Genomic DNA, 13535 nt, shown 5'->3' with positions numbered 1-13535 from the left:
GGATTGAACCCAGGGGTGTTTTTAATCTCCGAACTACACTCCCAGTTCTATTTTATTTACTTGGGAATAGGGTCTCACTAAGTTTCAGAGGGCCTCACTATTTAGCTGAGGCTGGCCTCAAACCTGCGATCCTCCTGTCTCTGCCTTCCAATTACTGGGATTACAAGCGTGCGCCACCACGCCCGGCCCAGCCCCATTCTATATAAAACTGGGTGCAGTGATGAAATAGACTGCCTCTAAAACAACCTTTGCCCTGAGGTACTGCAAGAAGCTCACAGTCTTCGGACAAAGGGAACTTTAGTCCTGTAAGCCTAATGACAGCCGGGAGCGGTGGCACACACCTGTCACCCCAGTACTTGAGAGGTTGAGATAGGATCACAAGTTGGAGACCAGCCTCAACAATTTAAAGCAAAGCAAAACTTTGCTTCCAAATTAAAAAAAAAAAAAAAGGCTGGGGGTACAGTTCGGAGGTAGAATGCCCTTAGGTTCAATTCTCAGTACTTTCTCCCCTCCCCTCCAAAAATAAGATAATGGGCTTCTACGTGCACGGAAAAGCAACAGTGAGAGGACTTTGAATAGGCGAAGAAGAGCAAGTGTAAAAGATGCCGACTCCGGCGCACCACGCCCCTCTGACCTCTCCTCCGGAAGTGCTTAGGGGCCTGGGGCGAGTGCGCACGCGCAGCCGCCGGAGTCGCTCGGGGCAGCGCGCCGCGAGGGGACGTGCGGCAAGGTTCCGCCTCCGGGGCTGCGAGACGCCTGCGCCGACCGGCCTCCCCGGGGACGCGCGTCCTCGCTCGCTCCCTCCCTCGGCTGCGCGCGCCCGGTGGGCGTGGGAGGAGGCGGGGAACGAGGGAGGGGGCGGGTGTCGCGGGAGGGAAGGAGCGAACCGGAGAGCGTCGTCCTGAGAGGAGTGAAGGCGGCAAAATGGCGGACCGCTTCTCCCGCTTCAACGAGGACCGAGACTTTCAGGTAAACACGGGCGTCGCCGAGGACCCGGGCGAGGCGCTGGCGGGGCGCGGCGCCTCCTTGGCCGCTGGCTCCCAGCTCGCGTCCCTCCGGGCCTCTGCTCGGGCTCGGACCCGCTCGCCCTTCTGCCTCTGATTTGTCCAGGGGCCTCGTAGCTGGAGACGAGGCCGCATCTTGCCACCGCCGCCTCCGGTCTGCAGCCCTGGCCGGCTCCGTGGCCTTCGGGATTCGGGAGCCCAGCCTGGAGCCCTGGGGCCGCGCTGCCGTCGGGCCCCGGGGCGCTGCGCCGGCCGCTCCCAGGGGGAGAGGGTTGGGCCGGGGGCTCGTGCGGATGAGGCCGGGGCGTCCGAAACCCCGGAGTTGCGCGCACTGATCGTCTTGGGCTCTTCTCTCCTTTTCCCGCACTATGACAAACATATCCCTTTATTGTCTCTTTTTCCTTTTTTCTCACTCAGGAAAAGGGTACCTTAGTTATCAGACGCTTCCTTGGTTAAACATTGAGATTTCCCGGGACATCAACACTGCTGTTGTTATTAGGTCGTTAATTGGGCTTGGAAAAATAGTAAGTTACTGGAATGTAGACAGTCGTAAGCTTAACTTCAAATCCTATCTCGAAAGAAGATTTATAAGAAGCGTAACGATAATGGCCTTTCCAAGCGTGTGATAACTAATGCCAAAAGCGGGAGTCTTTCTTCACTTGCAAATGTTGGTTTGGAAAAATGCCCTTGTGATGGCAAGCCTTATTGAGGGGGGAAAAAATAAGAGGTCGAATTAGAATATCTCATCTTTTGTCTGTTTAAAATATATTACTGGTGAGCATTGTTACTGCAGTAATATCGTAGACTGAAAGAAATATAGTAGAGATTGGCTATTTCTAGGTAAAATACGTCCTCAGAGTCTCAAAGAAACCACTGCATTACTACCGCATATACTGGCAACAGCAATTTGGGTCAGGGGATGAATCGCAGAACTGAAGTTTTTATCCCGCTGCAGATCTTCCTCAAAGCAACTCGAGATTAACTCAAGATGTGTTTCAGAAGGCATTTTGAAGGGTTTGGATTTCCTGGGATGGTTGGGTTGGCAAACAGGTAAAGCATTTTAACAGTTATAAACCAACACTGTTAACAGTCTAGTACATAGAACGCTATGAGAAGTTTTGCAGCAGTAAGAGATTTGGGGGATGTTGGAAAGCCTTGTGATCATGCGTCTGCTGTATAACTGCAGGACAATACAGAATCTCAAGGTGGTGTAAGAATATAATGCAGGGCCACTGAAGTTTGAAGCAGTTAATATTAACCATTTGATCCCTGAGAGTTTTTTTTTTTTGTTGTTGTTTTTTTTTTTTTAGCTAGCACCAAAAAAAGAGTAGGGTGCAATATGTAAAACCTTTATTATTAATTTTAAAGAGTCGTATTGATAATGGATATACCTTTTAGAGGAGAAAATTTCAAGGTGACCCAATAAAATTGAAATTAGATAATATGGCCAGCCTCAGCTACTTAAGTTTTGAGGAAAAAAAATGTCTGTTAGCCACAGAATTTCCATAGATTTGTTAAACAAATGGTGTTTATAGGACAATAAATGAAAAAAAAAATTTTGTGTGTGGCACTGGGGATTGAACCCATGGATTTTACCTTCAAACCCTATTTTTTTTTTTTTTTTTTTAATTTTGAAGCAGGGTCTGTCTAGGTTGCTTAGAGTCTTTCTACTTGTTGAGGCTGTCCTAAAACCTGCAATCCTCCTGTCTCAGCCTCCCAAGTACTAGGATTATAGGTGTGTGACACCATGCTCAGTTTACAAATGAATTTTTCTGTGTGTGTGTGTGTGTGTGTGTGTGTGTGTGTGTGTGTGTGTGTGTGGTACTGGGGATTGAAACCAAGGGCATTCATTTGACCTCCAAGCTATACCCCTATTTTTTATTTTTTATTCTTTATTTTGAAACAGGTTCTCACTAAGTAGCTGAGGCTGGCCACAAACCTGTGATCCTCCTGTCTCAGCCTTCCAAGTACTGGGATTGCAAGCATGTACCACCACACCCAGCCCTTCAATACCCAGTTTCTAAGTAAGATGACCTCTTCTAGGATGTTTTAGTTGGGTTAGTGTAAAATTTGATTTTATTTGCTTGGTAGTCCTTTAAAGATGCATATATTTTATTTTCTGCTTTAAAGTTGAAATAACCCACTCCTGCTGTATTGGGTAAGCCAAGAAAATGTTGATTTTTAAAATTTTATATGTCTGCCAGGAGTGGTGGTGTATTCCCAGTACTTGGGAGGTTGAAACAGGAGGATTGCAAGTTTGAGGCTAGCCTCAGCAATTTAGCAAGACTCTGTTTTAAAATTAAAAAATAAAGGGACTAAGGGTATAGCATAGAGGTAGAAATCCCCTGGGTTTATTCCCTAGTACCAAAAAAATAAAAAGTCTGTCCTAGCATTTTGAATAAATAGGGTATTAGAAATGGAAACCTTTTATACAATTATGTTAAAACTATTGTGATTTTTTTTTTCTTTTTGTGGTGATTGGGATCTAACTCAGGGTTTCATATATGCCAAACAGATATTCTACTACTGAGCTACATTCCAACCTAAAGATCTTTTGTATTATATAGTGAGAAGTTTAGATGTGATATGCCTTTTGAAGCACTTTATGATTAAAAGCAGTAATCAAAGCCAGGCGTGATGGTGCACACTTGTAAACGCAGCATTTGGGAGGCTGAAAAGGGAGGATGGTGGTTTGTGGCCAGCCTCAGCTACTTAGTGAGGCCCTCTGCAACTCAGAGAGACCCTGTTTCTAAATAAAAAATAAAATAGGGCTGGAGGTGTATCTTGGAGGTAGAATGTCCCTCGGTTGAATCCCCAGTACTACAAAAAAAAAAAAAAAAAGAAGAAAAAGTAATCATCATTAGGGATGTACATTGTTAACTTTTCAGGCATGATAGCATTGAGACTCTGTTTTCTTTTCTTTTCTTTTTTTTTTTTTTTTTTTTTGGTGGTACTGGGGTTCCTGGAAGCCCTTCTTCCTCCGGGCTACACTCCCAGACCTATTTTATATTTTTGAAACAGGGTCTCTTACGCCAGCGCGGCTGGCTTCGAACCTGCGCGATCCTCCTGTCTCCGCCTCCCAAGCGCGGGGATTACAAGCGTGCGCCACCACGCCCGGCGAGACTCTGTTTTCAAAATAAAAAATAAAATGGAGCTGGGTTTTAACTCAGAGGTAGAGCACCCTTGGGTTCAGTCCCTTCTACTCCCACCCACAGATTGGGAACTTTATTTATTATTTATTTTGGTACTGGGGATTGAACCTCCAAGCTATGCCCCCCAGCCCAATTTTCTTTCTTTAGTTGGAAACAGGGTCTCAGTAGGTTTCTGAGAGTTTCTCTATGTTGCCAAGGCTGGCTTTGAACCCTTGATCATCCTGTCTCAGCCTCCCAAAGTATTGGCATTACAAGTGTGCGCCACCACGCCTGACTGGTAACTTTATTATAATAAAAAATAAGGACTGTTCTGTAGTGTTTATGTGTATTATCTCAATCTTAACAGCAACCCTATGAAAGTAGGTATTACTTCCACTTTAAGATGAAAATCTGAGGCACAGAAAGTTAAGTAACTTGCCAAGTACACACATCTACTAAGTGGCAGAGCCTGGATTCAGGATGAATTTTTTATTTTCCTTTTTGAAGAACTGGGGATTGAACTCAGGGCATTGTACCTCCAAGCTATACCTCCATCCCTATTTATTACTTTTTTTTTTTTTTTTTTTTGCGGGTCTGGGGATGGAACCCAGAGCCATTCTACCTCCGAGCTACACCCTCTGCCCAATTTTTTATTCTTTATTTTGAAACAGGGTTTCACTGAGTTGCAGAGGGCCTCACTATGTAGCTGAGGCTGTCCGCGAACCATCATCCTCCAGTCTCAGCCTCCCAAATGCTGAGATTACAAGCTTGCGCCACCATGCCCAGCTTGTTCTTTATTTTGAAACGGGATCTTGCTAAGTTCTGAAGGGCCTCACTAAGTAGCTGAGGCTGGCAGTGAACCTGTGATCCTCTTGTCTCAGTCCCCCAAGTACTGGGATTACAAATATGCGCCACCATGCCCAGCTTCAGGATGACTTTTTGACTCCTATGTCCAAGATCATCATCTCTGCTGGCAAATATATATATATATATATATTCCCCTCCCCCCCTTTTGGTGGTATTTGGGGTGGAACCCAGAGGCTTTCTACCTCTGGGCTGTACTCCCAGACCTGTTTTATATTTTATTTGGAAACAGGGTCTCACTGAGTTGCTGAGAGCCTCAATAAGTATCTGAGTGAGGTTGGCTTCGAACCTGTGTGATCCTCCTGTCTCAGCTTCCCAAGTGCAGGGATCACAAGTGTGTGCCACCACACCCAGCCAATTATATACTTTATATAGCTGTAACTGAGTCATCAAGTGTGAAGGATAAATTTATAGGTCACATAGAGTGAACTTTGGAAAAGTGATAAAATTAGTTTTTACTCTTATTTTTGTTTTGTTCAGATCTGTTTCTTTTTTGGTCTGCTAAGGGTTTTGGGGATGGAACCCAGGGGCATTTGACCTCCGAGCTACACCCCCTGCCCAATTATTTATTTTTTATTTATTTTTGGTGGTTCTGGGAGTGGAACCCAGGGGCTTTCTACCTCTGGGCTATACTCCTAGACCTATTTTATATTTAATTTGGAAACAGGGTCTCACTAAGTTGCTGAGAGCCTCACTAAGTAGCTGAGGCTGGCTTTGAACCTGTGTGATCCTCCTGTCTCAGCCTCCCAAGCGCGGGGATTACAAGCGTGTTCCACCACGCCTGGCCTATTTTCTATTCTTTATTTTGAAACTGGGTCTCACTGAGTTGCAGAGGGCCTCACTAAGTAGCTGAGGCTGTCCGTGAACCACGATTCTCCAGGTCTCAGCCTCCCGAATGCTGGGTGGGATTACAAGGGTGCATCACCACACCCAGCCCGGCATTTCCAGGGAATTTTCTTACCGTGATAAGTTACAAGTGATAAGTTACAAGTTATGCTGTGTCATAAAGGACATATTGTTAACTGTTTCACATATCCTTTTGTCTAGGGAGCAAGTCCAGGCCCTTGCTTGTGCTAGTCAAGTGCTCTACCATGAAGTTACATCCCTGGTGTGTGTGTGTGTGTGTGTGTGTGTGTGTGTGTGTGTGTGTGTGTGTGTGTGTGTTTATACTGGGGACTAAACCCTAGACCCAGGGGCATTCTACCTCTGAACCACACCCCCAGCCTTATTTTTTTTGGGGGGTACTGGGTATTGAACCCTGGGGCATTCTACCTCCAAGCTATACTCCATGAACTGTGACTCTCCTGTCGTAGCCTCCCAAATGCTGGGATTAGAAGTGTGCACCACCACGCCTGGCTTCATTTTTATTTTGAAACAGGGTCTCACTAAGTTGCAGAGGGCCTCACTAAGTAGCTGAGATTGGCTGTGAACCTGTGATCATCCTGTTTCACCCTCCCAAGTGCTGGGATTAAAAGTGTGCCATGCCTGGCTCCTGTCTTTTAATTTTTATTTTGAAACAGGGTCTTGCTAGGTTGATGAGAATCTCAGTACTTGCAGAGACTGTCCTCAAACCTATGGCCTCCTTTCTCAGCTTCTCAAGTACTAGGATTACAGGTATGTGTCACCATGTCCAGCTATTCCTAGCCCTTTTTATTTTATTTTGTGGTACTGGGGATTGGACCCAAGGGTATTCTACCTCTGAGCTATATACTCCATCCCATTTCAAGTCTCAAACTTTTCAATAGCTGGGATTACAGATGTGCACCACATGTAATTCTTTGGTATCTAGGCTGATCCTTCCTCCCTTTCTTTCTGGGATTGGACCCAGGGGCATTCTACCTCTGATCCATACTCCAGCCCTTTTTATTTTTTATTTTGAAACTGGGCATCACTAAGTTGCTGAGGCAGGCCTTGAACCTGTCATCCTCCTGTCTCAACCTCTCATGTATTGTGAATACAAGTTTGTGCCACCCAGCCTGGCTAGGCTGGTGTGTGTGTGTGTGTGTGTGTGTGTGTGTGTGTGTGTGTGTTTCTGGGAATCAAACTCAAGGGACTGTACCCCTGAGTTATACCCCCAGACTCATTTTGTTTTGTTTTTTGAAACAAGGTCTCACTAAGTTATCAAGCACTGGCCTTGAATTTATGATCCTCCTGTCTCAGCTTTCCAAATTCTGGATTACATGCCTGGCTTTAAGCTGATATTTGTTATTTTATTTATTTATTTGCAATACTGAGGATGGAACCCAGGGGCATTCTACCTCTGAGATATGCCCTCAGCCCTACTTTTTATTCTTTATTTTGAAACAGGGTCTCACTTAGCTGCAAAGGGTTTCACTAAGTAGCTGAGGCTGTCCATGAACCACGATCCTCCTATCTCAGCCTCACAAATTTTTTGGGGGGATTACAAGTTGTACCACCATGCTTGCTCTATTTTTTATTTTTTGTGGTAAGGAGGATTGAACCCAGGGATGTTATATCTCTTAGCCGTACCCTCAGGCCTTTTTATTTTCTGTTCTGAGACTGAAAACAAATTCTTGTTGTTGTTGTTGTTGTGACACTGAGATTGAACTCAGGGGCATTCTACCTCTGAGCTATACCTCTAGTCCTATTTTATTTATTTATTTATTTATTTATTTATTTTATTTTATTTTATTTTTTGGTGGTTCTGGGGTTCCTGGAAACCCTTCCACCTCCAGGCTACACTCCCAGACACCTATTTTTTATACTTTTATTTGGAAACAGGGTCTCTTAAGCCAGAGAGGCTGGCTTTGAACCTGCATGATCCTCCTGTCTCCGCCTCCCAAGTGTGGGGATTACAAGCGTGTGCCACCATGCCCGGCTTTTATTTCCATTTTGAAACAGGGTCTTACTAGGTTGATGAGAGTCTTAGTACTTATTGCTGTCTCAGCCTGCCAAGCACTGGGATTATAGGAGTACACCACCATGCCTGGCTCATTTTAATAGTTTTATTTTTTGGCACTAGGAATTGAACACAGAGGCATTCTACCTCCAGCTTCACCCTCAGCCCTTTTTTCTTTTATGCATTCATTCATTTGTGGTTCTGGGAATTGAACCCTGGAACATTCTACCTCCAAGCTACACTCCAGCTCTTATTTATTTATTTATGTACTGGAGATTGAACTGAGGGGCATCCTATCTCTGAGTTAAACCACAGGCCTGTTTTATTTTTTTATTTTGAAACAGGGTCTAATAGCTAAGTTGTGGAGGGCCTCACTGAGTTGCTGAGGCTGGCCACAAACCTGCCATCCTCTTGTCTCAGTTTCCCAAGTACTAAGATTAAAAGTGTGTGCCACCATGCTTGGCTCTCAACTCTATTTTTTAATTTTTATTTTTATTTAGAAACAAGTTCTCACTAAGTTGTGTGTGGGGGATTTAATCCCTAGTACTTGGGAGGCTGAGACAGGAGGATCACAGGTTCACAGCCACAGCTACTTAGTGAGGCCCTCTGTAACTTAGTGAGACCCTGTATTAAAGAATAAAAAATAGGACTAGGGGTGTAGCTTGGAGGTAGAATGCCCCTAGGTTCAATCCCTAGTACTGAAAAAAAAAATTTTAAAGTTACAATGCTTTGAGCCCAATGTGGTGGTACATACTTGTTTTCCTAGTACTTGGGAGGCTGAGACAGCAGGAGGTAGGTTTGAGACCAGCTTCAATGATTTGGTGAGCCCCTGCTTCAGAATAATAAATAAAAAGGGCTGGGGTGTAACTTGAAGGCAGAAAGCCTCTAATCCTCAATACCATCATCATCATCATCATCATCAGCAGCAGCAGCAGCAGCAGCAGCAGCAGCATCTTCTACAGTGCTTTGGTAGAGTACTTGCCTGGCATTTGCAAGGCCCTGGGGTTTCATCCCCAGCATGAGTTTAGGTGTTATAGGGAAAGGTACAATGCTTAGCATTTTGTGTTTGCACAGCTATTAATGATGGTACAGTTGAATGCTAGCAAGAAAATGTTCTTTAGTATATGTATCTGCAGAGGACTGATTATAATAATTATTATTTTGATGGTACTGGAGATTGAACCCAGGGGCATTCTACCTGTGAGCTATACCCCCACTCCTCTTTTTTAAATTTATTTTTAAATTTTTTTATTTTTTAAAATTTGTTGGTGTTATTGGGGGTGGAACCCAGGGGCTGTTCTATCTCCGGGCTATACCCTCAGACCTATTTTATACTTTATTTGGAAACAGGGTCTCACTAAGTTGCTGAGAGCCTCACTAAGTAGCTGAGGCTGGCTTCGAACTTGTGCAATCCTCCTGTCTCAGCCTCCCAAGTGCAGGGATTACAAGCGTGTGCCGCCACGCCTGGCTTCTTTTTTTATTTTGAAAGAGGATCTCCTTAGGTTGCTGAGGGTCTTGCTCAGTTGCCGAGACTAGCTCAAACCTGTGATCCTCCTATCTCAGCGTCCCAAGTACTGGGATTACAGGCTTGTACCACCAAACCTGGCTTAATTTTTTAAGTTGCTGAAGATCTGGTCTAGTTATTGAGGCTGCCCTCAAACCTGTGATCCTTCTGTCTCAGCCTCTCAAGAATTTGGATCATAGACCTATGCCACTGTAGCCAGCTCCTGGCCCTCTTAATTTTTTATTATGATATAGGGTCTTGTTAAATTTCCCAGGCTGACCTCAAACTAGCTATTCTTCTGCTTTAGCCTAAGTAAATGGAATTACAAGCATGCACCATGAAAAAAGATCACCATTTTCTGAAAAGGAGTAGCAGAAGTTTGTGAGATCTTGAATTATAGATCTGAAACCCATGAAGAGGTTTAGTCTTTGTTCTTGTGACTTAGTCAGTTTCTAATATTTTATTAATGGAAATGGATTCTAGCTTGAGGTATATATTTAGTTATTGTATTCTATTAAAATTTCTTCCCTGACTCTTTCGGCTTCCTCAATTCTTTTGTGCATGGTAGTGGATGCCTGTAATCCAGTACTTGGAAGGCTGAGACAGGAGGATCGCAGATTCAAGATCAACCTCAGCAACTTAGTAAGACCCTGTTTCAAAATAAAACAGGGCTGGGGGTAGCTCAGGTAGAATGCCCCTGGATTCAAGCCTCAGTTACTAACTTACTCCCATACCCATACACACTCCCACACCCACATATACTCCTTTCTTGAAATGACTGGTACTTTTGTTCGTATATCTGGTATTAATTCTTTTTTCATATTAGCATTGCCATTTAGCATTAAGTGAAAAGCAGATTCATGATAATTACCAAAGGAATTACAAATGACCACTACAAATGCTGAAAGAACTCACTGATGGGATATTGCAGTGAATAGAGTTGTTGTAATGATTTTCCACTCATAAAAAGTGAATTGTCCATTTAACTGTGGAAATCTAACCAATAATGCATATTGTATTTAGTCAATGCAAAAAGTTAAATATGAAAGAAGGAATATACTCTTGACATGCTTATACTAAATGATTTCTTTGAGATATAAAAAATATATTTAGCCGGGCGTGGTGGCGCACGTTTGTAATACCTGCGCTTGGGAGGCAGAGACAGGAGGCAGGAGGATGGCGCAGGTTTGAAGCCAGCTGCACTGGCTTAAGAGACCCTGTTTCCAAATAAAAATATAAAATAGGTCTGTGAGTGTAGCCCGGAGATAGAAGGGTTTCCAGGAACCCCAGTACCACCAAAAAAAGAAAAAAAAATATATATATATATTTAGTGTTTCATACCTAATTTAAGAATGAAGCCGGGCGTGGTGACGCATGCTTGTAATCCCAGCATTTGGGAGGCTGAGACCGGAGGATTGCGGTTCGTGAGCAGCCTCAACTACTTAGCGAGGCCCTCCGCAACTTAGTGAAACTCTTTTTCAAAATAAAGAATAAAAAATAGGGCTGTGGGTGTAGCTCAGAGGTCAGTTGCCCCTGGGTTCCATCCCCAGACTTGCCAAAAAAAAAAAAAAAAAAAAGAATGAATGGAAGGAAAAGTAGCTGAAGTTGCTCTGGCATTGTACATAGAATGTTTTAGTAAGTCAAAAGGTAGTAAGGAATTAAAGTCGTTAGCAAAACAAGTTTTCTGTTATTATCCTCAATACTTTTCTTCTGTTTTTTTTTTTTTTTTTTTTTTTTTTTCTGGTACTGGAGAGTGAACCCAGGGCCATTCTACCTCTAAGCTATATCCTCAGCACTCCCCTCCCCATTTATGGTACTGGATATTGGACCCAGAGGCATTCTATCTCCAAGCTACACTCTCACAAGCTACACTCTCAGCCTGATTTTTTTATTTCTTATTTGGAAACAGAGTCTCATTAGATTTCTGAGAGCCTCACTAAATTGCTGGCTCTGGCTTTGAACTTGTGATTCTCCTGTCTCAGCATCCCAAGTACTGGGATTACAGGCGTGTGCCAGCATGCCAGCATTCTCAGCCTTTTTTATTTTGTATTTATTTATTTATTTATTTATTTATTTATTTATTTATTTAGCTGTGTTGGGGATTGAACCCAGGGGCATTCTACCTCTACCTCCGAACTACACCCTCAGCTCTATTTTTTAGTCTTTATTTTGAAACAGGGTCTCACTAAGTTGCGGAGGGCCTCACTAATTAGCTGAGGCTGGCCGTGAACCTGCCATCCTCCCATATCAGCCTTCCAAGTACTGGGATTACAAGGGTGTGCCACCATACCTGGATTTTTTTTTCATATATATATTTTTTTACTTTAAAATGTTTATTCTTTAAAAAATCAGTTGCTTTTTATACAGCTATACAAAGAAAAATATAGAACACGAATTTGCGTGTCATCCTTGTGCAGGGGCCATGCTAATCTCTTCTGTATTGTTCCAATTTTAGTATATGTGCTGCCGAAATGAGCACAATTTCATATTTTGAAACAGGGTCTTGTTAAGTTGCTGAGTCTAGCCTCAAACTTTCGATCTTCGTGTCTTAGCCTCTTTTTTTCTTTCTCTTTTTTCTTCTTTTTTTTGCGGTTTTGAGGATTTTACCCAGGGACATTCTACCTCTGAGCTATAACCACCCCCAGCCCTATTTTTTATTCTTTATTTTTAAACAGGATCTAACTAAGTTGCAGAGGGCCTCACTAATTAGCTGAGGCTGGCCAGGAACCTCTGATTCTCCTTTCTCAACCTCCTAAGTACTAGGATTATAAGCTTGCGAACCACCATGCCTGGCCCTGTTTTGACCTCTTAAAAGTATTGAGATTATAAGCATGTGCCACCATGCCCTGCTCTGATTTTTCTTTCTTAACAGTATATCTTGAGATTATTCCATAACTAGATGTGTCTTTACAATTTTGGGGGGGGTACTGAGGGTGGAACCCAGGGGCTTTTCTACCTCCTGGCTATACTACCAGACCTATTTTATAGTTTATTTGGAAACAGTATCACTAAGTTGCTGAGTGCCTCACTCAGTAGCTGAGGCTGGCTTTGAACCTATGCGATCCTCCTGTCTCAGCCTCCCAAGCACTGGGATTACAAGCATGCGCCACCACGCCCAGCTTTCCTCTTATAATTTTAAATTTATAGAATGGTTGCAAAAAATGATTTACAGAGAATTCTGGCATACCACTTACCTATCTTCCCTTACCACAGTATCCATATAGTAACCATAATATGATTCATAATATGATTTTCAAAACTAGGAAATTAACACTGGTACAATATTATTAACCAAACCACAGATTTTATGTGTGTTTTACTCATTTTTCTAATAATACTCATTTTTTGTTCTAGGATCCTCTCCAGGATTCCATATTGATTGCATTTAGTTATTTTCTTGTTTGTCTCCTCAATCTTTGTCCTTTATAACTAGAAAATTTTGACCAATTTTGCTTTCTATTGAGATATTTCAGAATTATAGAGGCAAGCTATTTTTCCCTTTTTAAATCTGGGTTTTTAGTATAATATACTGGTAGAAATAAGGAACTTTATCTTATTAGGTGAAATAAGAATCACAATCACAAGCCTTGTGAATTTGTAACTTAATTACTGTGTCGGTTTTCTTTTTTACTCTATCCTGTACTGGGGATTAAACACAGGGATGCCCTACCACTGAGCCTCTTAGGGTGTTTTTGTAAAATGCTTTCTTGCAAACATTTTGTTAGAGTGAGATCATTGGTAGAACTTTAATCTTACAACTAGGTATGTTATCTTTTGGGAAAGCTTCTTGTCACAGGTTGAGGAAACTTTGTTAGCAGTGTCCAATGTTTGGAGCTCTTCTTTTAAAATTATTAAAGTAAATAATACAAATATAAAAGTAGATATTGTTAAATCTTTAGGCCACATTGTGACAAGTAAAAAATGAATGACTTTTTCGTCTCCATTTCATTTCTTAGCTTATTTTTTGTTTAATTAATTAATTTCTTTATTTTGGTGGTACTGGGGGTGGAACCCAGAGGCTTTCTACCTCTGGGCTATACTTCCAGCCCTATTTTATATTTTATTTGGAAACAGGGTCTCACTAAGTTGCTGAAAGCCTCACTAAGTAGCTGAGGCTGGCTTCGAACCTGTGCGATCCTCCTGTCTCAGCCTCCCAAGCACGGGGATTACAA

The 13535-nt window shown here is 42.7% G+C and overlaps 1 protein-coding gene across 2 annotated transcripts in view; it reads left to right on the top strand.

Annotated features, from left to right (window-relative positions):
- Positions 1–924: 924 nt before the first annotated feature.
- GPATCH8 (G-patch domain containing 8) overlaps positions 925–13535 on the top strand; it is a gene marked incomplete at both ends in the record, with an annotated part of 98397 nt that continues 85786 nt past the window's right edge. For both annotated transcript variants that reach the window (XM_080713148.1, XM_080713147.1), the window contains one exon: positions 925–969. In XM_080713148.1, coding sequence (XP_080569274.1) covers positions 925–969 — 45 coding nt within the window. The remainder of the gene's footprint in view (positions 970–13535) is intronic.

This window comes from Muscardinus avellanarius (genome assembly GCF_963383645.1).
Source record: "Muscardinus avellanarius genome assembly, chromosome: 16".
Classification (NCBI taxonomy): domain Eukaryota; kingdom Metazoa; phylum Chordata; class Mammalia; order Rodentia; family Gliridae; genus Muscardinus; species Muscardinus avellanarius.
This window is presented reverse-complemented; position numbering and strand designations above follow the sequence as displayed.